Raw genomic sequence first — 26,458 nt, 5'->3', positions numbered from 1 at the left:
TTTTAAAGATAATTATGGATTTTGTATTTCTGGTTTTAAAAGGCATTTATATTAATTGGAGAGATATGAAAAATGCAGTAAGGTTTAAGGGAAAAATATTCTACCTCCCAGAAAAAAACACTGTTAAATTCCATTTCAGAATGTTTTAAATGCACAGATATATAGGGGTTGTTTTTACAAATATTATATAGCGGGTGAACTTTTGTATTCTGCTTTTTACTTAACATGACATTATAAACATTACCTCGTCATTGTATGTTCTTTAAAAACGTGACCTTAATGGCTGCAATTTGCCATGTTTATTTTAATTATTCCCAAAATGTTGTCCATGTGCATTGTTTCCATTTGTTTGCTATTATAAATGATGCTGTAGCAAACATTTCTTGTATATAAATCCTTATGAACAATTATGATTATTTCCTTGGCATATTTTCTTAGAAGTGGAATTATTGAGCTCAAAGGATATGGATATTTTTTAAGTGCTTAATATATTGCTGTCCAGAAAGATTGCACTAATCTCATTGTTTTTATTTGTAAAACTGATTAGTAGAAAGATGGAACATTTTTAAGATGTTTAATTTACATTTCTTCTTTCGTGAGTATTTAAGAACACTAAGATCAATGATTAAAGAACTACCAATTACTTTATTATTGGTTATCATAAAACACTATTGAATTCACTTAAGTATTCATACTTTTAAGAGAATGGTAATGCTTTAAGTAACAAAGATATTAGCAATTTTAGGCATTATTTTATAACAACAAAATTAGTTTTTGTTTATCGGTTTTTTCTAGATAGAACTACTTTACAATACTAAGTTAATTGTCATCAAATGATGTGATTTACTGAAATTACATTTGTATAGGAGACTATGAAATCATCTTAACTCAATGGGTTAAAATAATTGTTTTAGAACTACTCTGTATTTAAGACATCCTTTAAATTTAGATTTGAATTCTGCATATACTTCCTTCAGTCTACTTTTAAGTACATGAGGCTTTCACTAAAAAGTAGAAGCTAAAGAGAAAAAGGAGTTTTCAGAAACTTTCAAATTGAACACATACATGGCTGTACATATATTATGAAAATCTTTGAATCTAAGTTCACATATTTCTCCCAAAAGGAAGATTTGTTTTCTCTGGTGCTGTTAACAGAAAACAACCACCACAGTTCATGTTTTGCTCTGTAAAATAAATCAAGTCAAGGACAAGTCCAATATGTAAGTTGATACTGAGATTTAGTAACTGGAAAATTGATAGTTCTCAGTATTGGCAAGAGTTAAGTGTGAGAACAATTGCATGCATTACAGCTGAATGTCAGTGGGTCCAAGTGACTGGAAAATAATTTGGCAAAGCATATCAAGAATTTTTTAAGAAAAAGAAAGGCATGAATTTATATCTTCTTCATCATAAACCCCACTGAATTATAGTAAAGGATTTTTAAATATAGAAATCCACAATAATGAAGAAAAGGGAAAAGAGGGCCTCAATTTCTAGAGGAAGGAAAGAAGGTGGAAGAGGATTGACTGATGAAGCAGAGTATGGGAAGCTGCAGCATAGAATTCAGAGGGAGAGAGCTTTGGGAGGGAGGAGGCTGACTGCCTGTCAGAAAATGGGGAAACTCTGGATTTGGAGTCAGCAGATAGGATGTGGGGCAAACTGAAGAAAAGAAATATAAAACAGGGTAATTAAATAAAGGTATTTTAAGGAACAGTCTACTATCCCCTTACCTACTTCCATTCCAGCTTGTTTTATAAGATGCCTAACATTTGCCTTCAAGGCAAAAGGCAGGGTGGGGGGAGCAGAGAGTGATATGCAGGTATTTTAATGACTTATTAGAACAAAATACAAAACTCTTTAGAGGAAAATAACAAAATCCAATGTTTCTCAATGTGTCATCCACAATATTCAGTATCCAGTTTAAAAAATTACTAGACATGGGAAGAAGAAAATGTGACCTATAGTGAAGGAAAAGATTAGTCATAAGAAGCAGACCCATAGACAACCCAGATGTTGGAATCAGCAGATAAGGATTATAAATATGTTTTAAAATTTTACCAAAAAAAGGTGAAGAGAGGAGAATTTTAGGAGAGATAATAAGAATAAAATGGAAATCCTAGAACTAAAAAGTACAAAAACTGAATTTTTTTGAAAGTCATCAGATGCCTTTGGCAGCAATTTGGACAATAAAGACTAAAGGATCAGTGAACTTGAAGACAGGTCAGAAGAAATCATCCAAACTGAAGAACAGGGACTTCCCTGGAGGTCCAGTGGTTAAGACTCCATGCTTCCACTGCATGGGGCATGGGTTCGATCCCTGGTCAGGGAACTAAGATTAATTAATTAGTTAATTAAAAATAAAAATAAACAAACTGAAGAACAGAGAAAAAGATTAAAAGAAAAAACAAAACAGCAACAAAAAGCAGAGCCTCGGTGACTGAAGGGAGAGTATCAAGCAGTCTCACAGATATGCAATAGGAATCTCAGAAGAAAGAAAGAAGAGAATGGAGGGAGGCCGCTTATGAAGAAACAATGGCCACAGTTTTTCCAAACTCAGCATAAAACAACAACCCACATATCCAAAAAGCTCAGCAAAATCCAAGCAGAGTAAACGATAGAAAATCACACCAAAGCATATCATAGTCAAACTGCTGAAAGTCAAAAGTGAAGACAAAAATCTTAAAAGCAGCCAGGGGAAAAAAAGACACATTGCAAACAGGAAACAACAAAAAGAATAAAGGTTGACTTCTCATCAGAAACAATATGGGCCAGAAAACTCTAGAATGAAATCTGTAATGTAATGGGCATAACTGCCAATACAGAATTGTATATCTAGTGAAAATATCCTTCAAAAAGGACGATAAAGCTAAGATAATTTCAGATAAACAAAAGCTGAAAGAATTCATCAACAGCAGACTTGCACTACAAAACAAGCTGAAAGATATTCTTTAGGCTGAAAGTAAATGATACCAAATTGAAATTTGGATCTGCTGGAAGAAATGAAAACTACTGAAAATGGTAAATATATGGATAAAAAGAAAAGGTTTTTTTCCTCTTATTTTTTTAAAAAAAACAATTGACTGTGTAAAGCAAAAACAGTAACAATGTATTGTGAGGTTTACAACAAATGTAGAGGTAAAATATATGACTATAAATATACAATTGATAGGAGTGGGTAAGTGGAATTATACTATTGTATGGTTGTTACATTATATATAAGGCAGTATAATATTGATTCAAAGGACACTGTAATAAATTAATGATACATACTGTAATCCTTGGAACAGTCTCCAAAGACAAAGAATGAAGAGGTATCACAAAAAAAGATAAGACTAACTATTACTTGAAAACAAATTCACCTAAAAGAAGTAAGGAAAAAGATCAAAGAAATAAAGAATAGACACAACTCAAAATGGTAAACATAATCCAGTTAATACCAAAAATTACATTAAATGGAGATGGACTAAAAACTCGAATTAAAATGCAGAGATTGGCAGCCTGGATAAAGTAGCAAGACCCAACTATATGCTGATTACAAGAGATGCACTTTACGTAGAAAGAGAGACAGGCCAAAAGTTAAAGGAGAAAGGAAAAGATATACTATCCAAAAGGTAAGCATAATAAAGTTGGTGAGGCTATATTAACACCAAAGAAGATTTCAATACAAGGAATATTACCAGAGATAATTAGTATCTTTTCATAATAATAAATTGATCAATTCCTTGTAAGACATAACAACCCTAACTTTACATGCACCTAACAACAAAGCTTCCAGACCCATGCAGCAGCAATTGATAGAACTAAAGAAAGGGAGAAATCCACAATAGTTATGGGTTTTATCACCATTTTCTTCGCAACTGATAGAGCAAGTATATTAAAAATCAGTAAGAGTGTAAAAGATTTGAACAATATTATCAACCAACTTGACCTAATTGACATTTGTGGTACACTACACCCAACAACTTCAAGAGCACATGGCATTTTCACCAAAATAGACCAATCACTGGACCATAAAATAAGTTTCAAAGCAAAATTTAAGTATTGAAATCTTTAGAGTATGCTCTTTGACCAAAAATAGAAGTAAATTAACAATTAATAGCAATAAGATATCTAGAAAATTTCCAAAAATTCAGAAGTTAATCAGCCTTCTAAATAATTCATTGGTCAGGAATTCCCTGGCGGCCCAGTGCTTAGGACTCCGGCTTTCATTGCTGAGGGCCCAGGTTCAATCCCTGGTTAGGGAACTAAGATCCCTCAAGCTACACTGTGCGGCCAAAATAAATAAATAAAAATCAATAAATAATCCATTGGTCAAAGAAAAAAATTCACAAGAGATACTAGAAAATATTTTGAACTACATCATAATGAAAATACAATAACCCAATTACCAATATCGGTAATGAAATTGACACTGACCCCTCATTCATTTAAAGACTAACAACAAACAGGATATTATAAGCAACTTTATGCCAAAAAGTGAAATGGACAAATTTCTTAAAAAAATACGAATTACTAAAATGTACGTAAGAAATAGAAAATTTGAATAACCCGAAACCTATCAAAGCAATTGGTAATTAAAATTACAGGCCCAGATTGCTTCACCAGTGAACTCTTAAAAACATTTAAGAAAGAAATAATAGCAATCTTTTTTTTTTTTTTTTTAGTCTTTATTTATTTATTTATTTATTTATTTATTTATGGCTGTGTTGGGTCTTCGTTTCTGTGCGAGGGCTTTCTCTAGTTGTGGCAAGTGGGGGCCACTCTTCATCGCAGTGCGCGGGCCTCTCACTATCGTGGCCTCTCTTGTTGCGGAGCACAGGCTCCAGACGCGCAGGCTCAGTAGTTGTGGCTCACGGGCCTAGTTGCTCCGCAGCATGTGGGATCTTCCCAGACCAGGACTCGAACCCGTGTCCCCTGCATTGGCAGGCAGATTCTCAACCACTGCGCCACCAGGGAAGCCCAATAATAGCAATCTTAAACATATTTTTATTTTCTGAAATCGTTTAGAAGTAGAAGGAAGGGAGCACTTTTCAGCTCTTTTAATGAGGCCAGCATAACCTTATCAAAACCTGACAAAAATCATTACAAGAAAAATTTAGGAACCATATTGCTCATGAGTAAAAGAGCAAAATCCTCAACAAAATATTAGCAAACTGAAGTAAGCAATATATAAACCCAAGATAATACACCATGACCAGGGTACTTTTTTCCAGGAATGCAATATTGATTTAGCATTTAAAAACCAATCAATGTAATTTACTGCATTAACAAATCAAAGAGAACAACAGCATGATCATCTCAAATCACTTGACAAAATAAAAACTCCCAGAATATAAGAGAATTTACTGATAAACATATGAAAAATATACTATACAGCTAATATAATACTTGATAATAAAATATTGAATGCAGTTTTCCTAAGATCAAGAACAATGCAAGGATGATTATTTGACAACGTACTAGGATTCCTACCCAGCCCAATAAGGCAAGGAAAGATTGGAAAGGAAGAAATTAAACTTCATTTACAGATGTCATTATTGCCCATGTAGAAAATTTTAAGAAAGCTACAAAACAAAACAAAACAAAAAACGAATAAGGAAAGTAGCAAGGTGTTTTAGGTTCAAGTTCAAATATATAAAAAGTTAATTTGGGGCTTCCCTGGTGGCGCAGTGGTTGAGAATCTGCCTGCCAATGCAGGGGACGCGGGTTCGAGCCCTGGTCTGGGAAGATCCCACATGCCGCGGAGCAACTCGGCCCGTGAGCCACAACTACTGAGCCTGCGCGTCTTGAGCCTGTGCTCCGCAACGAGAGAGGCCGTGATAGTGAGAGGCCCGTGCACCACGATGAAGAGTGGCCCCCACTTGCCACAACTAGAGAAAGCCCTCGCACAGAAACGAAGACCCAACACAGCCATACATACATACATACATACATACATACATAAAAAGAATGTAAGCAGACAAGAATATCATTAAAAAAAAAAGTAGTAGTTTTAAAAAAAAAAAAAAAAGTTAATTTGTATTTCTGCATTCTAGCAACCAGCAGTTGGGAAATGAAATTTAAAAAAAGTTATATGCAGTGACATTTTGCATGTCATCTAAAATACCTAGGAATAAATTTAACTAAAGATGCACAAGACACTAAAAACTTTAAAACAATGCTGAGACAAATTAAAGAAAACCTAAAAAAATGGGAAGATATATCACGTTCAGTGATCAAAAGATGCAAGATTGTTAAGATATCAGTTACCTCTAAATTGATTTATAGATTCAATGCAAAATCTCATCAGATTTTTTTTGTAGAAATACACATATTGAAATGCAAAGGGCCTAAGATCTTGAAACAGTCTTGAAAAAGAAGAGCAAAGTTGGAGGACATTCATTACCTGATATTAAGACTCATTATATAGTAATTAGTAAATAAGGTGGTGTGGTATCGGGGTGAGGAGAAACAGATCAGTGGAATAGAATAGAGTTCAGAAATAGAATACATATATACAGTCAATTGATTTTCAACAAAGGTGCCAAGACAGTACAGTGGGGAAAGGTCAACTCAGATTTATCATGCTGGAGTCTTATATTACTTTTTCAATTTTATATACTAGTTGTTAAGGGCAGAGAGACTATGTCCCGTTTACCTCCTCCCGTTTACCTCCTGTGAATTAGCCAAGACAAGCACATAGTGAGTGGGCACTCCATACAGGTCTGTTGAGTTAAATTGAATCAGAAACCGGAACCATACTCAAGAAGTTATATAAATATTATTGGGATTTGATAAGTATTTTTAATAAAAGGAAGGCTTAGGTAATAGATTCAAAAACACATAAGCTTCTAGGAGCAATTTTTTAAATACATGGACAAGGATTAAATTAGAATGTATACAATTTTTATTGAAATCTGGGCAGATTGGGTGTTTCCAGAGAGAACTTTTCTTTCCAAGATGTAGCTACTTTGGTTCAAGTATTTGATGACTATAGGATAAAGACACAGCCAGAGACTCATATCAAACTAGGCTCCCTATAATTGGAAAGGCCCCAGGCGTGCACAGTACCAAAGTAATGCTGATTCAATCATTCATGCATCCATTCAGTATTCATCATATACTCACAAGGCACCAAGCATGTAATGATGAACAAGATAATACATCACTGTCTCTACTTTTCTCATGTAGAAATTGCAGAGGATATTTTAAGGTTTCACTAAAATCAATACTCTCTTAGTCTAGAGAGACCAACAATCTCGTGCTTCTTTTGGTGTATATTAGTGGTTTTCAATAGAAATATAATGTGAGCTATATATGTAATTTTAAATTTTCTAGTAGACACATTAAAAAAGTAAAAAAGAAGCAGGTGAATTAAATTGAGTAATATATCTTATCTAACAACATTCCCAAAATCATTTTGACACGTGATCAATTTTTTTTTAATTATCAAAGGAATATTTTTAATTCTTCTTTTTTTGTACTGAGTCTTCAAATTTCAGTGTGTAATTTACACTTACTTGATTCAGACAAGCCATATTTCAAGTGTTCAACAGCCACATGTGGCTAGTGGCTACCTTAATGCACAGTGATATGAATCAACTCCAAGTCAACTATAGTCTATTGAAGTTTACAAGTGGATTCCAGAAAGGTAGAAAACTGATGGTACTTCTAGCCCATAATGTTAGAGGAAAATCACTGTATCCAGGAAAGAACTCTGGTTATTCTGTTGCTAGAAATATCTCTGAACTCTGGTTATTCTGTTGCTAGAAATATCCGGATTTGTGGTCAAGATGAACCTAATTCTATTATGGTTCTATAACTCTCCACCAATTTTCATCTGAAAGAGTCCTAGAGTTTTACTATATTTGGAGACCGATCTGTACAGCCAGTGTGCAAATATATCCAAGTAGTCTTTGAGAATTCAGATCTTTCCAGCATTCAATGACCTCATCAATGAGACAGCTTTTCAGGACCTAAAAAAATACTACTACTCAAATTTCTCAATAAATAGTTTTTGGATGAATGATGAAATGAACCAGTAACCCACATATCAGTTCTCTGATACACAAACAAAATATTTTCAGCTCTAGGTTAACGAGCCCAAGCTCATTGGCGTGCTTGTCTTCCATTTAAAATGCTTTTGCATTCAACAGAATAATATTTTCCTCTGTTCTAAGGTCATAATTTCCACTAGGCTATAATAGAAATCCCCTTACTTTCAAGAATAACAGTAATTTACTATACTATGTACAATGAGCTGTATTTTAGATTCTCAATTTATAATATTTCATCAAGCCTGAATCTCAGCTATGATTTAGAGAGGGAGTGAGGTGGAACCAGCCTATACTTAATTACTTTTAACAAAACATTTATAGATTCATCATAAAATTAGTTTTTCGAGACTTCCCTGATGGTCCAGTGGTTAAGACTGCACGTTTCCACTGCAGTGGGGCACAGCTTCAATGCCTGGTCAGGGAACTAAGATTCCACATGCCACGGGGCACAGCCAAAAAAAAAAAAAAATTACTTTTTCATCTTTCACAGTAGAGTTTCTCCTGGTGGGTGGTACTACCTAGGTACCACCCATCTCCACCCCAACAGAAATACCTAGGAAGTTGAATCCTGGATCTACTTCTGAATCGAAATCTCTGGAGGAGGTGTTGGGGAATTTGCATTTGCAGTAAGTACTAGGGGAAAACTCATGCACACTAAAGTTTGACAACTACTGCTCTACAGGGAAGTTCCAAACTTTAGTATAACTAAAGATAAAATTGTATACTACCATTTAAATGTTTTATTACTGGAGGAAATGATGTTTTCAGTACTTATTTACTTTGTTCACCACCTGGGCTGAACATTTCATTGGATGCTGTAACTTCCCTTTAAGTAAATTTTAAAGGGCACTCAGTGTTCAGCCCATAAAAACATATACTGTGCCTTTTTGATATATAGGTAGTAAATGATGGATTCAACTAAAGTCAAATTTACCCATCATAAATGGGCAAATGTCTAAAATCAAATTGAAGAGGACCAGATCGTATTCTTTTGTACTTTCCAAGTGTAGTCTCTGTAATGTTTGTGACAGTGTCAGGAAAGGTATTCTTTGTTTCTTGTTTTTTTCCTATGAAATCATTTTAAGAGTACTTTAATTCAGTCACACTTCTACAGATAGCTATTGAGCTAGACACAAGTACTGGAGCTTCAAAAACGAATATGATTTTAGCACCTGCCTTCAAGCGTGTCATAGCCTCTGCAAGGAAGGGACAGACATGGAAACCCTGTGTTAGAGTATAATGCACTAAGTTTTTACGAGGCACCACGGAGTAGAGAGAAGTGAGGCAGGGTGACTATCTGAAAGGGGGCTGGGCGTCACAGAGATGACATTGTGCTCTGTTTGGGGTATAAGCTGCAGTTGGCTAGAGAAGTGCAGTCATTCCTACAGGGTCATCCAGACATCGGGAAGATCAGAAGGTCCCAAACCTGCACTCTTTCCACTACACCCAGCTTTCTCTAAGAACCTGACCTGCAAAAGCATGCCGGCTTCCCCTTTTCTCACACCCAAAACTCTCTGGTTGTGAGTAAGATGTTAATGGTGATACATTTCCTTTTCAGGCCACTAAGGTGCCATTTAATTCACTCCAGCAATAACTAAATAGGAACCTACCTTTAAAAGACGCCGAAAGCAATGCGCTGCTTAATTTATTGCCACATCTGTTAAAGCTCCAGAGAGAATCTGACTCCCTAGATTTTAAATATAGTTGAGTTACTGTGATGATGTTTCCTGATTTAATCCTTCCATAAATTACATGAAATGATCATAGAACCTGTTGTGACTACATTCTTGCCCTATCTCCAGTCACTCTTTTGCCTTCATTAATTCTGAATAAAATACCACAAGACATTGATGTAGCACTTGGAGATGGGAGGGCTATGTTTTTATAGCCTCAATATGAAATCATACTTAAAGATGCCTAAGCCTTTACTGAATGGGGGAAAACAAACTGTTCACCTCATGTAAGGCTCCTAATGACCTTCCTGGGTGGTTATGGGTGAGGAAACTAAGGCTCAGAGATAAGTGGCTCGTCTGGGGTCACTCTGCAAGTAATTACTGGAGCCAAAACACCCACCCAGCTCTTGTAACTCCAAGTACAAGGTTCTTTCCAGTATATCCTTTCATCTCCTGGGGCATCTATTAAAACAGTTTCTTGACTTTGCAGTGAAAGGCACTATTGCCAACATGTAAACAAAAACAAAAATCGCGGCATCCCCCATCACTTTATCATCAGTGTTTTTAGTTTATCACTTCACAGTCATTATTTGGTGTTTTCTTACAGAAGGCAACAGACCACTGCAACAGAAACTATCCTTAGATGGGAACCCCAAACCTATACATGGAACACCAGAGGGGTCAGATGGCCTACACTGGTCAGCTGAGCAGCCTTGTAACCCAAGCAAGCCTAAGGCAAAAACTTCTCCTGTTAAGTCCAATGCCCCTGCAGCTCATCTTGAAATAAAGCCAGATGAGTTGGCAAAGAAAAGAGGTAAAGTGATTTCTTTTGCACAAATGATTCAACATATTTTGTACACACAGAGGAGTACCCGAATGACAGAACTTTCCAAAAGATGCTGCTTAGTGAAGAGAGATACACATGAAATTGCATTTCTTTCTGTGAGCCACATAGATTGAAAGCCGGATGTGATTCCTTCATTGTTAATTAAAGGTCTTGAATGTTTAAGTGGAATTATGTCCCCTTTTTCTGCCCCTCTGTGGCCGTTCTTCTCTTTGTAGGCATGGATAAATTTGCACCACAAATACTTTCTCCCCTTACATCCTATAAAGCAAATGTTAATGCAGGAACTCTTTTAGCAATGTGAAGGCTGAATGTTTCCCCAATATGTGAGTTTGTAAGTGCTGAACTTGCACTGAATGAAGATGAGTTTAGAGGCTGCTGTGTCTTCTTCTGATATGACCTTCCTCACGTAAATTCAGTTCTGTATTAGGACTTGCAGACAGTATACACTGAAAGAGGGTTTTATATTTGACACATTATATTTTTATCACTTTTTGAGCTTTGATATACTTTACACATAACTGGTATTAAAAATGAAAGGGGCTAAATCACTTCCTTTCTGACTGCCAGAAGATTAAATAATACTCTTCTCGTTCAGCCTCAGTTGCATCTGATTTCCTTGGCTTGGGTTTGATTATACCTTCTCACTTTTCTTGAGAGAGATTTCTTTCTTCTAAGAAACATGCCCTTGTTGGGATAAGTACAGTTTGCCTGTTTGCTCTGCACTGTCTGTAAACCCTAGCGACAGTTTCAGGAAATCAGGCAAGATTGGCACCCACAGAGCTGCTTTAAGTGCTGCTGCTATAATTACAGGCCTGGCTCAGGACTGATGGGGCCAGAGCCAGGTACCTGGCAGCGATGCTCTGTCCTCTCTCTAGCTCATTTGTACCTCTCTCAACCTCTCTGTCATTTTCCTCTTCCAAAAGCCCTGCTGGCTTTAAACCATGCAGAGTGGTGTCTATAGAGAGAGCCAGCAGCACAAATGGTCTTTAGACGTATCAGATTCTAAGAAACTACAGTTTGCAATAGAACATAATGATCAGAGCCCCTTTCCAAAGGGCAGAGGAGACACATGTGCCCCAGATGGCCCATCCAGAGAGCCCACTGGTGAGATCCCAGCTGTCTCAGGGGCCACACAACCACCCAGTCTGGGTTATAAACATTCTCTTAAAGGAACTTTTTTTTCCATTGAAAAACAAAAGACAAATCTCTCTCTTTTTATTGGAAGGGGGTGAGTTAGTTGCTTTTGTTGTTGTTGTTTAGCTCAAAAATGAAAAAATAAAGTGCTCGCTTTAACATGCTTTCTCTTGACGTTAATTTTAGGCCCAAATATTGAGAAATCGGTGAAGGATTTGCAACGCTGCACTGTGTCTCTAACTAGATATCGCGTCATGATCAAGGAGGAAGTGGATAGTTCAGTGAAGAAGATCAAAGCTGCCTTTGCTGAATTACACAACTGGTGAGTAATTTGACTTAGAAACTATAAATTTATGGCACTTCAGCTATTCCTATAGGTAGAGACATCAGATGGAAAATGTTGTTTATTTAATCCATAAACATCACAGAACAACACTTCAGCAGATTTTCTTAAGCCCTGCAGACAGATGCATATATCTTGGGAATAAAAAAGATGAGAAAATGTTGGAATAAAGAGAAACCCGATAGACATAATTCATTGGAGTTTGAAGTTGGCCCAAAAGTATATGAATGATGTAGAACACAACCTCAACAAAGAACAAAACGTCAAAAATGATAGTTTTGACAAATCTTTGGAAGGTTAACATCATGAATGCTACTCAGAAGAAAACACTTTCCAGCCTGATATCATCATAAAATAAGAAAAACTCCCTTAACAAAACTGAGAAACGTCTTACATAAGCTTAGTGATAGAACCCCATTCTTGGGTATCTTTAAGACTGGAATTAAGAAATGGTACACCAGTGTGGTTTTGGTCCTGCCCTGCCCTGCTCTGCAACGGATTTTGATGGGAGACATTTCTTTCAGCCCTATGCTTTTGCTCATGTCCACAACTGGAATGAAATACCTCTTAGTAAAAAGGTTAAGTTATTATCAGCAGAAAAATGTTACCAGTGTATCCATCAGGACGCTTTCACTTTCAAGTGACAGAAACTCAAGTCACACTAGTTAATGAGAAAAGAGGATTTATTGACTGATGTACATGAAAATTCCAGGAGATTCCTTTAGGCAAATTTGGTTCTAAGCCCAATATGTTATCAGGATTCAATTTTTCTGTCTCTGCCTCCTTTCCTCTTGCAATGTCTCCCACAATCTCCTGGTTCTTCTTATTCTTGGTTTCATTCTTAGGTACTGTCTCCATGTAGCAGCCAAGATGACACGCTGGCAGCTCCAAGCTTTCATAATCTTTAGCCCCTGTGATCTGAGAGAGGGCTTCGTTTCCAGTAGTTCCAACAAAAAGTCCAAAAGGCCTAATTCCCATTGGCTGGGTTGGGTCATGTATCTGTCAGTAAACCAATCCCTGTGGCTAGAGCAACAGAGGTTTCCCACTAGCCAGGCCGGAGTCATGTGCCTACCACAGAGTTAGTTAGTTCATGAACTCCATGAACTGAGACTTGAAGAGCCATGGTTCCCGGGAGAAAACATGGTGTTAAAGAAGAAAATACAGAACAAAGAAAACACATGTCCAGAATGCCCAGGCTCACATAACACGTTCCCTATATTGGCGTCCTGTGATTCTAGAATTTGATCACATCTTCCGCATATTCTTCCCATTCTAAGTCCTTTCCTTGACACTGATGTGCTTTTTTGCTGATTGTAGAGTTGCGTAAAACTAAGGATTACGCCGAGCGCTAACCTAATCTAAAATTCTTGAACTTTAAACCATCTGCTACATATAATGTGAGATTCCAAGAGTGCATAAGACACCAGGGACTTGAAAGAAAGCCATCTCCTTCAGTTATTCAGTGAGGAATCATTTACCCTCCACCCAGTCACACCATCTCAACCTTCGTGGAACACTTCTCTGTTTGATCAGATTATAACCTCACTAATTGTTCAAAGCAAACTCCGAGAATGCGTTTGAAAGTACTTGGAGAAGGTAAAGATGCTATACAAATAAAAGGTGTTATTATTATCATCATCATCATTGGTTTTTAAATTTTACAGTTACATGACTTTTACAATTTATCCTTAAGCTACCCTAATATATAAAAGCACACTCAACATCCAGGCCTGTTCTCGAGAGCCAGAGTCAGCCCACTTCACCTGTAAAGGGCCAGCTAGTAAAAATCTTGAGCTTTACGGGGTAAGGTCTGAGTGCACCTACTCAGGCCTGCTGTGGTGGCATGGAAGCAGCCAGAGATCATGCAGAGAGGCAGTGGGCCATCTCTGGCTCATGGGGGTCGTAGTTTGCCAGCCTCTGTCTGGAGGCATTAGTGAGCTGCTCACAGAAGACCACTCTGTCTTGTCCTTTTGTGTGGCGTTTTAGAATAAACTCTTCCTCTGAGGCCCCTGTATGATACCTTCCAACTGAGTGACTCACACACTAATTGACAAAGTGTAGCAATGACCTCAAATTACCTCTCTCCTCCAGCTGCTCTGAATACTTTTATTTTATTTTATTTCCTTAGTAAAATGAACATCACATGGCTCACGAGACATCTTGAGATTTAGAACAGATTCTTTGAGTGCTTTACTCCTCAAGAGCTGGAAGTGTGAGGCCAGGAAGGTCAGCACCCAGGGAAGTTGTGTATCTTGTCTCTGCTTGTAATTCATTTTGTGTTTTATACTGATGTGAAGGATCACTTCTGAATGAGCCCTGCCAAGCAATACGGCTGTTTAAAAGTCACCTACTTGACAGAATGGAACTTTTCCTCCAAACTGAAGAAGAAAAAATTTAGATCAGCTATATTCTATTGCTGCAAAATGAGAAAACACCACCACTTGTTTTCTGACCTAACCCTTCATTAAAATGATCCCCAAATAATTACATAAATGCTAACTTAAAAATAAAACTATTTTTTATCAACCATTTACATGCATTTATGCCAGAGGGATAAACTTTGCCTCTGTTCCAATTAAGCCTGCAGCCCAGGCAACAGCGTGATGTACTTGAATTAAGCCTCTCTCTAATTTTCTGAGGAGCAAAGGATGGATTTTAGGGATTGTGGCGCTCTTGAAAAAGAGCGGGTCACGGAATCGAAGAAGGCAGCTTAAATGCTTAAAAAAATGCAGCTTTCCCAGTGGTGGTGAAATCACAAACTCTAGGCACTAGAGAGAATTTTGAATACAGCCCTATTCATTTAATAGAATGGAAACCTCAGGGTAACATCGTAAAGTATATCCAGATTTGGAGGATGTGGAGTCCTCTGGAGATTTCCAGAAAGAGTGCTGGTTCTGAGGCAGATGTTGACTCATCTGGTGCACAGGCGACAGGGAGGTGGCATACATCCCCCTGCAGGTTCTCCTCCCTTTCCTCGGGGCCACCCCATTCTCTCACCTAAGCACTCAATAGGCAGTGCGTGTAGTTTAGATATATAGACACTCTTGGTAAAAAAATTCTCCAGATTCACTTTGCTACCAAAGCACCAACTTCAGGAGGTGAATCCTGCGTGACTAAATTCCCCCCAGATCCCACTGGAATTCATGGGAATGATGATTGTGTGAGGTTGGGAGAAAGCCCTTGTTTGCATATGCTCAGTACTGAGTGAGCGGATATCTGAGTGAAATGAAGGAAATGCTTGTCCTTCCTAATCTGGCTGTGAAGAATATTTTGCTCAATATGTTACTGAAGAAAACCATTAAGTAGCTAAATTATAATATCAGAGTTGGCACTTAACCAGGACACAGTTACACAGGGCCAAATGACCATTAGATGACTCCTTCTCATTTTTCCAGAAAGAACTGGGGATTTAAGAGGGGAACAAAGATGACACAATGCCCTCACAGTATGTCTTCACAGAAAATAAATTTTGCAACATGAGCGTCTATGTGAAAAGTCACATCAGGAACTAACATGAAACAGCTGGTTTCTTTCCTATATGATTGGCCCCTACCACAACTGGAAAATATTCATCCTTTCGAATCATAGCTGCCAGGTTTAATTGCTTTGTGTGCAAACTAGTCTAGCTTCTCACCACAAATCTGTGTGTGTGCATGGCCAAGTTGATGTTGACGGCTTCAAATGAGCAATAAAACATTAAATTCAAAAAACATTGAGGAAGGAGGGTAATACTTGATAGTTTTTCCATATGCTGGGGGAGAAAGGATTCCAAAATAGAGCTGTAAAAATTGTTAGGTGCTATTGTCAATTTAACGTCTAATTAAAAGCACTCCTAAAGAAGACAGAAGATGGTAACAAGCCAGAGGGTTAGGGTGTGTGCTGGGGTAATGGGGGCCGGAGGGGATAATATTTTTAGGCTGCTTTGCTTTCAAAAAGGAAAGGGACATCCGTCAAAGCATGCCTTCTGTAAAAAAGGGGCCAGAAGTGTTCCTGGACCCGGTCGGTGTTTATTTTCTCTTGAAGCAGTGCCAGGAAATTGGAAGTGGGTCAGGAGTTTCCCAGCTCTCCCGACCCGAAGCCCTCCCCCACCTCCCCTTTCTCTGCCGACTTACCCTCCATCTTGGAGTTTCCTCCCTTCCAGCAAAGGCAGGTGACCCTCCTACTGCCCCCTACAGGCTAGGGGCTCCTCCCCGTGACCCCACTCACTACGCCATAGGACCTTGTAGCAGACTCCCTGTATCCTTTTCCTCTCCTTCCTTTTAACGACTGAAACTCGTTTTCGTGTAATGGTAACCTCATCCTTTTGATGACCATGTGTCATCCATCCCAAAGTGACAGATTTGCATGTTAACCAAAGTTGACAGTCTGTTGAGACTCTCCACCAGCCAAAAGAATAACTCTAAAAGTGAGAATTGCAGGTTCAAGAAAAAGCAATTCTGAGATAAGTATATCTTCTTCTGCATCCCTCAAATCCCACTCCAGAGGAGGGCTCTTTATCTGCTACTAAAGCCCTGTTGGTATCCAAGCAGAATCACACACAGACCACCAGGGTGGTCAGCAGGGTGGCGCCACACACCGACCAGATATCATTGCTGTGACATTTTAAATATTGTGTCTTTTTCTGGAATATAAACTCGAGAAGACCTCCCGAAGAAGAAATTGCCAGTGGGGCTCTTGCATTTCAGAACAAGCCAAGCAACAATCTGCCCCATATTCCCACTTTACTGTTCCTTGGGTACCCAAATAATATCAAATTCTTGGAGCGTGCAGCCTTGGAACTACTTCAGTTTGAGTCCAAATAAGACCATTTTTCTTCACTTTCGCAGATTGATCACATAGCAGGATTCTTTCTTTGTTGGTTGTTTCCTCCCTCCCCCCAAAATTCCCTAAACTTTTAGCTGCTTTTTTTTTAATACCTGGCTTTCCATACAATGCTAAAAGCCTGGTTTTTCTGTGCTCTTTGGGTTTTTTGTTTGTTCTCTTTATGAGTAACTGAACGTTGACTGAAAGATGATGTCTGTAAATTAATATGTACTTCTCTCCATACCAAAGTGTATGTGTCTGCACTGTAATTACACACTCTCAGAGCTCTGTGGTCATCCTTTGCCTCGGTACCACCCGGAGAGATGCTGATTTCACTGGGCATAAGTGAACCCAGAAAGAGGGTTTTTTTTTTTTTAAAGAACCCCAGGTGATTCTCTTGTGCATCTGCGGTTGAAAACCATGGATTGAGAATCCTGCAGAGGAGGTGATATGTCTGGGGCTAGAGCAGTGTTTGCAACCAGCTGAATTTGCCCCCCAGGAGACAGTTGGCATGTCTGGAAATATTTTGGGTTATCACAGCTGTGGCAAGGTAGTGCTACTGGCATATAGTAGGCAGAGGCCAGGGATGCCACTCCTTATCCTCGTATGCACAGGACGGCATCCCCCGCTCCACCACCACCCCCAACAAAGAATGATCTGGTCCAAGGTATTGGTAAGGCTGAGAAAGCCTGGGTGAGAGGAAAAGGAGAGGAAGATTGCACAGCCCCTTCTGCATGGTCTGCTGTAGCTCGTGAGCGGAGGATGGAGAGTTCCTCCCTTTGCAACACACCTGAGTGCCTCTCTGCCCCTCCCCCAGCCGCCCTCCTACGCACCACTGCAGACCCGAGGGGGGAGATTTCCTTTACATGCCCAGATCAGGTACGTACCCCAGAACACAGCCATAGTGTCTTCTCTTTTCACATCAGTGCAGTCACAAGATATTTTTTCCCATACTTCCTGAAACATAAACCTTCTAGCTACACATTTTAAAGGTCAAATTACATTTTTGTTTCCTTAAGACCAGCAAAAACAATTACGCTGAAGTGTAGAAAATTGAGGGCTTTGCTTCTTTGTCTATTTTTCATTATGGAATTCAAGTCAGTCCTTAGGAGAAAATGGAAAAATTAAGAACTGAAGGCTATAGCTGGTGATAGGCCATCACTTTCCTTCACCATTCTGTCTCTACCTGAGTCTCTTTTCTCATTTTGCAATAAAACCAGGTATCACAGTGGGGACTGGGATTAGGCTGAAGATCTGAGGCACGTGAAGATAAATACAGAGGGGAATTGTTCCATTAAGTGTCTCTTTGGGGGATTATTATTTTCCTCAGGCTTTAGTCAAGCAGCAGTATTACTTGGTGTTCCTGGCTATACATGGTATATATCCACCTACTCTGATGCCAGTGGCATCTTCAGGTGCGCCTGCCCTTGTGCTATTTAAATTGAACGACAACAGAAGGTTTTTGTTTTTGTTTCTGTTTTTGATTTTGTTTTGGCCATACTGTGCCACTTGCAGGATCTTAGTTCCCCGACCAGAGATAGAACCCAGGCCCCCCTGCAGTGGAAGTGTGGAGTCCTAACCACTGGACCGCCAGGGAGTTCCCAACAGAAGGTCTTTTTGCAATCTTATGGGGCTGTAGTGGTTGGGCAAATACTTGTTGACCATTGAATTACCCTCTCATAATTAGGAGAATATTGAAATTATGACAGTCTGTCTACTCTGATAGGTAAGTACCGGGAAAATATGCATTAGGCGAAACAGGTCCTAGAATCAGATCTGTGTCACACAGTAGGTGCTGTGAAAACAAGCAAACTGGGTTTTTGAGTTCAGTCATGTGTGTGTAGGGTGTGGGTGTAAGCGTGAGTGATGAGTTGAGCCTCCTTTGTAAAACCACGTGGCTGAAACAATAAGCATTCTGAGCATGCCCACGAGCATCGAGTGTCTGGAGCAGTGTGTTGGCCAGTAATAAAGTGATGCTTTTCTCTGTGCCATTCAACAAGGGATGTTTACCACGGGATTACCAGTAGGAGAGCTGATGTTAGGAACCTTTGCAGCCACTTAGTATTGTCATGTGATAACTTCACCAGGACTTCGGTTCCCTATTACATTATCAACAACGTGTTAAATGATTGCTAGATTTTGCCAGCTCCTTAGCCTATACACGAGACGCAGGCAAAATCAAGAGTTTAACGTTACACTTTTTTATGGTTTTTAAAAGAAATTTAATACAAGGTCTCTACGTCCTTCTGCTCTGGAAAGGAATACATACTTCCCATTGATCAAAACCTATTGCAAACAGAACTTTCTGACTAATCTCTTTTCTTCTCAACAGATGGTTTTTCTAAGTGCCCACCTGCTAGTGACTTGTACTGTACAGTAGAAATTAAACAAACCCATTCCTTCTCCCAACACCCAATATTGGAGATTATGCCAGCATATTAAAAGAACGCACATTATTGAGATGAACATACACCTGCAAAGGATATCAAGAGACAATAATAGAAGAGGCTAATAAATATATTTATGCCTCAAGAGAGCCATATGTATGGGTTTTGGTCCCTGTCCTAGCCAACAAACTGCCCAAAATGGCTCTTTTTCCTTACTCTGCACCAGTCCAATAAACAGAAATCAGCTCCAGGACCCATTCTGAAATCACGAAAAGGGTAAATACCTTATGCCAGGTAGGTCCCTGTGACTTTGGGTCTATGGCAAGTCCCCATGGTACAGGGCATTTCAAATCTTGCCTTGTTTGTGACTCTGTGTCATTCTAAATAGGGGTAACTCGCTCTTTGGAGGTGAAAGCTTCTCTTTTCCTATTTTCTTTCCTCCCCAAGGTTTTTCTCTGCATTAGATGTTTCCCCAGGGCCACTGCAAGGACCTAGTGAATCAGTCGACATGAAGGAAGAGCAGGCTGATAAATACAGAAAGTACAGAACTGGCCTTTTCAGTTTGGTGTAGTCCCCAGGAAACTAGCATAAACAGCGCCCTGTATTAATAGCTTTTCTGAGCTCCATGTGTGATTACCTCTATACGTCATGTCAGTGGTACACTTAGCGTTGGGAGACAGCTTTCCTTCACTGTAGCCTTCTTGCAGAGTAATAAACCCACAAGAAGAGCTGGAGGATAAGAAGTTGATTCTGATTTCAGCTTGAAATCTGAAAAGATTTCTGAATCTTTTCAGCAAATGAAGGCTACCTGTCAAACCAGCTTTGTAACATGCTCCTGAATAGGAATTGTTAGTTTTCATCATAGAACAGAAATATAAAAAGGAATTAACCAAATTGTTCTAACTACACAATCCCAGAAGGAAGGTATGTATCATTTGTGTGTGTGTGTTTTGAATTTACAGTATAATCCATTTTCACTGAGAAAATAAGACAAATTTGTTCTATATATCAGTAGAAATATAAATACATTATAGTTTGAGAAGTAGAATATCCTAGATCACAATTTCAGAATGGATCTTGGAGCTTATTTCTATTTATTAGACTAGTACAGTGTGAGATTCTGTAGTCTCTTAGAGTGAGACCAAGGAGAAATTTTGGACAATTTGTCAGCTAGGACAGCAACAAATCATACAAAAACTGTACCTGAAGCCAATATAATAGAATAGCCAATTCCATATATGTATGTTACACTATCCTTCCAGAGACTGTGACCTTTGATTCTTAGTAGGCCATATTCAAACAAAAGTGACATTTTCCAAGGTTTATTAACAACATAATTAGGAGGCGTGGGGTGTAGATTTAGACAGAAAAGGGTTTAAATCTCATCTCTACGTATTCTAGCTCTGAATATGGTTGAGTTTCTTAACTTCTACTCAGCTACAAAACAGCTGTACTGCTGTCACTTTCTAGAGGTTTTGTGAAGATTCATGGACAAGATATGCACTTCTCAGATTATTCTAGAAAATCTCTTGCCTGACCCATGATAGAAGTTCAATCTAGGCTGGTTCTCTTCTCTTCCAGATAAGCATTTAGTAAATGTCTTTCCCTCTCTACCAAGACACTGGGAGGAAGTTAATCTGTTCCACCTTTCTGTTTATTTAGTTATGCAGTAGATGCCAGCTGTAAGATATGGATATTTCATCACAGTTTTTTACTGTTTACTGCCTGGTGAAGAGAGAAGTAAGGCAAAGGGACCCCTGATTCTGAATGGCCACAGTTGTCACCACGTCAGCCCTCTTTCCCCTTTCCCGTCTTGCCATGCCTTCTCTCTACCTTCCCTTCCCCTCTCTTCATTCATCCACCCAATAGAGCCCAGGGGCTAATGGGTGAAGACAGAAGCAAGTGTGTAATGCACGATGGCAAATACTGCAATGGAGCTGGGCGTGGAGGAGGGGAAATCAACACTGGCTGGCTGGTTAGGGAAGGGTCCACCGCAGAGGTGACATTTGAGCTGGTCTTTGAGGGGAGACTAGGAATTTGTCAGCCTGAGACAGGAGAAAGGATTCCATGCAGAAGAAACAACACAAGGAACCAGAAATAAGAGGGACCACAGCGTGCTCTAGGAGGAGTGCATTCCCTTGGTCTCACTCCATCAATAAATGAATTTTGAGCACATCCCTCTCAAACCAGAAAATTTATTTATAAATCATACATGTGTGCTGTGGTTAATCTGTATACTAAAGATTAGGAAAGTCTACTTTTTAGAATAAACAGTAAGTACATGGGACTTCCCTAGTGGTCCAGTGATTTAAGACTCCACGCTCCCAATGCAGGGGGCACGGGTTCGATCCCTGGTCAGGGAACTAAGATTCCCCATGCCGCATGGCGCACACAAAAGAAAAAAAAAAAAAAGTAAGTATATACAGTTTACTGTTTTCTTTGTTGCCCCCATTTGGGAAGCCACTGGCTAGGTCAGGTCCTAAAGAGGAGGTGTAGCAAGTGAGCCTGGAGATGCTGGCTGATGAGAGCCTTTTGGCCCAAACCAAGAAGTCCACGTTCTCTCCCCTCCCCTCTTCGCAGGAGAGCTAAGGAATTCAGGAGACCCCAGGATGCCAGAGCAGTGGAGGCTAGGCCTGGCTGCCTTGGGTTGGAAGTGGGCCGGCATTTCTATGACTTTTTGTGCCACATCAGTCTTCTCTAGTTTCTGTTCCTAAGTTATTCAGGTTCAGTCACCATGATGGCTTCTGCGTAGACGCCCCACCATCACCCAAAATTGGAGGGAAAGGCAACAGTGTTCAGAGTGGTTGTCTCTATTTTGGGTATGAAACAAAGAGAGATTTTGCCTTGTTTTATTTTATCCTGATTTCTACATTTCCCCGTTTTTTTAATGAGGTAAATGGAGAAGAATGTTACTTCCTTCATTGGTACCCTTGTGCTATGAGACAGTCAACACCCACAGGTAGAAGTTTGCTTTCTTTTCCGTATATGTAGTTTGGTGGTTTTTTATTTTTTTAAAAAGGAGATGGTGGTAAGTCATATCACTTTTATAGCTATAGAAACTGAAATACAGGTAAGTTACTTTCCCTGAATAGTGATCTCCATGGAAAGAAACAAAACTAAAAAGTAATCAGCAAAGATAAGAAATTACATTATTAAGCAAAATATATGTAAAATTCTAAATAGAGGTATACAAGGAAGGAATACAGATTTTTCAGGTGAACATGTGATGTTGTGGGATTTGTAGAATTTGCAGGATTTTGTAACTGTGATGTCATTTTTTAAATTCCAAGAAGAAAAAGGACTCCCTGTCTGTGTTTGTTTGTTTTTTCAATTAACTGTGTCGTCTGTGAGGAAATCCAGGATTTTACAAGTGTTGGGAGTTAGTCCTTATGCTACATTTGTTCGTGTCTCATTCCAGAAACACACCTCGGACAGTGTGATGACATATTCATTAACTGTAATTTAAATCATTGTCGAATTCCAACATAAAATATGCAGACTAAGAGATATTAACATTAACAAGTTATATTACCTCTGATTAAAGAAATAGAGAGAAAATGGGCTCAACCTGATTGGCAAATTGAGTGCACTTGCCACATTCACTGGCAGCCAGAGGGGTGTAACTCTGCTGTATATGTTAACAGTGACTCATGCTTAGAGACGCTCTGTTACCCTGAGAGTCATGATTACTAGGCAGCTTCAAAGAGTCGTGTCCCAACCCCAGCTGACAGGCTGTAGACATGTATGTTGGGTTTTATATGTTTATCACGTAACGCTATGGAATTCAAGAAATCTTTAGATCAATTTGTCAATCACTGCTGCATTCAGAAAAAGAATTCCAATTATAAGAAGAACGCAAGTTGTTGTGAAACCGAAATGCAAAAGTGTACAGAGTAGAAGGTAACGGACCCAGGAATCCCAACAAAAAACATAAATAAATGAGCATAGCCAGCTACTTGATAATGAGCCTGAGGTAAATTGGCAAGTGGAGTTGGGTAGGAGAGAGATTTCTGGGGTAGACTCGGGAGGACGTGATCACGTGGGAAGTGAAGGAAGAGGAGTCGTGGAAACTGGTGGGTAGTGAGAGCAGTAACCAGCAGACAGGCGTAGGAGTGGGGACGGGATGGACGTGCGGGGGAGGAAGAATATTTTCCCTCTGCCCTTCTGGGTTCTTGGCTGAGACCCTGTAATAAAAGACAGGTTAACAAGAGAGAAACAAACAGAAGTTGATTAACATGTACGCCTCATGTACACATGGGAGAGACCCAGGGAAAAATGAAGAACTCCCCAAGGTGGCCTGGAATTCAGGATTAAATACCATCTTCATAGGGAAAGGGGAGAGGGGGTGTAGGCCTCTGAGGGGAGGGTAAATGACTTTTAGGAAAGATGAATGGGTCCTTAGAAGAACAGGTGGAGGTATGATAGCTTGTGACAGAGTCGGCTGAGTGTGGTGTCCATTCTCTAGTCTCCCCTCCTGTGACGAAAGTCAACATCCTCCCTGGTTGGTGAAACTTCTGGAGAAGGAATTTATGACAACTGAGTTCCTTTTAGACAATCTGTCTTTAAGCAGAAAAGGGGAGTTCGGAGAAAGCCTGTCCCTGCATTTGCTGTTTTTCACGTGCCCACAGCTCACAATGATCAATATACCAAAGTGCCATATTTGGGGTGGCATATTCTGCTAGTCTTCAGGGAGCAGAACAGAGAAAGGAGGAACGGGGCATTGACAGCCATGCAAGAGCATGGGCGCCATTTGTAGGCACCTGTCGTGTTAGGGCTGCCCGTCCTTCTGACCCTAAGAATAGAGAACCAGACACAGTCTTGATGTATTTGTGCCCGTCATGCCAGGGACACCTTTGTTGACAGCAACAATAGTTGAGAAATGGGTGGGCCGAAACCCCTGACTAGTTTTGCCCTGGGCCCAAGAATTCCTGGTAATACTTGGGAGATTGGACTAGAAATGGTACCCATGGTAACAGTAGAGTACACCCTAAGTATATAAAGGGAGTTTTTCTACCCTCCACCTGGTGGGCACAGTCCTCTCAGCCAGGGCAAGGGATGTAGATGCCTAAACTCCTGGGCAGTACCGGTGGCCTCTTCCTTCAGTACCCGCTCCCAGCTCAGGATCCACATAGCGGCCCCTGGGTGCTACTAGGCTGCCAGGCGTTCAGCTGGCATTCCTCCCATGGTCACAGTTCTTAGTCCTGATGCAGCAGTAAGGAGCAGAGCCCTCAGTGGGGGGAAATGTTTGTACATTACCCTCTCTCTTTAGTGAAAGAAATAGAAATTCTTTAAACAGGAAGTCTGGCTTTATGGCTTATCACTCATTCGCATGCTTTTTTTTTTAAATTTTTTTATTTTTGGCTGTGTTGGGTCTTCGTTGCTGTGCGCAGGCTTTCTCTAGTTGCAACGAGTGGGGGCTACTCTTTGTTGCGGTGCGCAGTCTTCTCATTGCGGTGGCTTCTCTTGTTGCAGAGCACGGGCTCTAGGCATGCAGGCTTCAGTAGTTGTGGCTCGCAGGCTCAGTAGTTGTGGCTCACGGGCTCTAGAGCGCAGGCTCCGTAGTTGTGGCGCACGGGCTTAGTTGCTCTGCGGCATGTGGGATCTTCCCGGACCAGGGCTCGAACCCGTGTCCCCTGCATTGGCAGGCGGCTTCTTAACCACTGCGCCACCAGGGAAGCCCTCATTCGCATGCTTTAAGCTGTTTGTTACAGGCCAGGAGGGGTGAAACATCCCCTTGGCATTCGGTAGAATCCTTCCTCCCCAGCAATCTCCACATTCTCTTTCTCTCTAATGGGCCGGCGGTCTGGAGGCTCTGCCCTGTGATCGTCCTGCCAGCAAGCGCGGGGCTCTGTCTGTTTCCTGAGGCTTTCCACCTGCTTTGTTCTGCTTGGCAGCCGAGGAGTTAAGGAAGCTCCGCACCGAAGCACTTCGTCCACCAGAAGGTCCTGAAGCAAAATCGTCTGGGATCAGATAGTCGCAGGCCGTTTCTCTCACTATGGCCTCCCTGAGGCCAGCTCAGGAAGATGAAATGTAGCCTAGTTTTAACTCTCTAACGTCTGACTCTGGCTGCTGTTGCAGATTGATCTCGTTCAGCTCCTACTGAAATCCTACTTTCATTCCTCAGTATCCGCCAGAGCCTTCTGCTCTCCAGCTTCTCACCCACTGACAGTCCTGTGGCCGCTCCCCATCACGGCATCTTTATTTATGAAGCACACCAGACTCGACGTGGCTCCTTCGAGCTGCCAAATGAAGCCATTTTGTCTCTCAGTGTCTTGTCTCCACATTTAAAGAAGAGTCTTTCACAGAGCAGAAAATGATAAATCTATTCCTGCTAAAGTGCCTTGCTGATTCTTTTTATTATTGTTATTATTAGTCCTCTGTAGAAAGGAATCAGGACATTGGAAACATTTTTATAAAATGACACTTTATCTCTGTGATTAACAATATAATAAACCGTAAAGGCTCTGCCATGGTCATCTCCCTCTCCTTACACCTTATTGCTTTAATAATAAAAGCTTTTTTATGGCAAGAGAATAAAATTTTACTATCCAGGCAGTTTAGATAAAATGAAAAGATGTGTTTTTGGAAGGATAAAGGGCACATCTGAAACATGTGAGGTCAGCATGGGTTTTATGTGAGCTCAGTTTATGTAGAACACGTTTGATGTGTCTTCCGTCTGTTGCCCTCCTGAGGACTTTATCCAGCCATTTAGAGAACTTTCAGTGGTCAGCGAAAAGCCGATTAAAGAGTTCTGTGTTTCTATCAAGTACGGAGGATCACCGTTGAAAAGCAAAAATGCCCCAAACCTGAATTGCAGATGATTAGTGGGGGAAAGTACAAATTTCAGTAATTTATTACCATCCCAATTTGCAAACAGAATCGTTAACTACGTGTCTTGATTCTGAGCCAAACCCTGTGTGGTTTAGTGAATATCGTTGTACTTTTATTCATAAGCTTATGTCTCAAATGATTAGATTCTGTCAGTGACAAAAGTTATATAAATTTTTGCATAAAGATGATTTATATGCAAGCACTACAGTTTACCAATTAAGGAGCTTCATTATTGTTATGCCACAGAAAAATAAATATGCTGTCTTCCCTTCCATCCATCACTGTCAAGCAGTTTTTGTCGAGCAGCCCACCATAGTTGAAGAGCGTAACGTTGAACAGAAGTTTTCTAAAACTCTGTCAGAGCTTCTCTGAAGAAGGGATGATTAAGCAGAGGCCTGAAGGAA

General features: G+C 39.9%; 1 protein-coding gene across 5 annotated transcripts in view; it reads left to right on the top strand.

Annotated features, from left to right (window-relative positions):
- SPATS2L (spermatogenesis associated serine rich 2 like) overlaps positions 1 to 26,458 on the top strand; it is a 166,270-nt gene that overhangs the window by 118,721 nt on the left and 21,091 nt on the right. For 4 of the 5 annotated variants that reach the window (XM_068544694.1, XM_068544693.1, XM_068544695.1 and 1 more), the window contains 2 exons: positions 10,317 to 10,523; positions 11,877 to 12,012. In XM_068544694.1, the coding sequence (XP_068400795.1) occupies positions 10,317 to 10,523; positions 11,877 to 12,012 (343 nt within the window). The remainder of the gene's footprint in view (positions 1 to 10,316; positions 10,524 to 11,876; positions 12,013 to 26,458) is intronic. The other variant, XM_068544697.1, reaches the window with a different exon arrangement.

The sequence above is a fragment of the Eschrichtius robustus genome, chromosome 5, assembly GCF_028021215.1.
Source record: "Eschrichtius robustus isolate mEscRob2 chromosome 5, mEscRob2.pri, whole genome shotgun sequence".
NCBI classification, from domain to species: Eukaryota; Metazoa; Chordata; class Mammalia; order Artiodactyla; family Eschrichtiidae; genus Eschrichtius; species Eschrichtius robustus.
The sequence above is the reverse complement of the archived record's forward strand: the minus strand, read 5'-3'. Positions and strand labels throughout refer to the sequence as shown.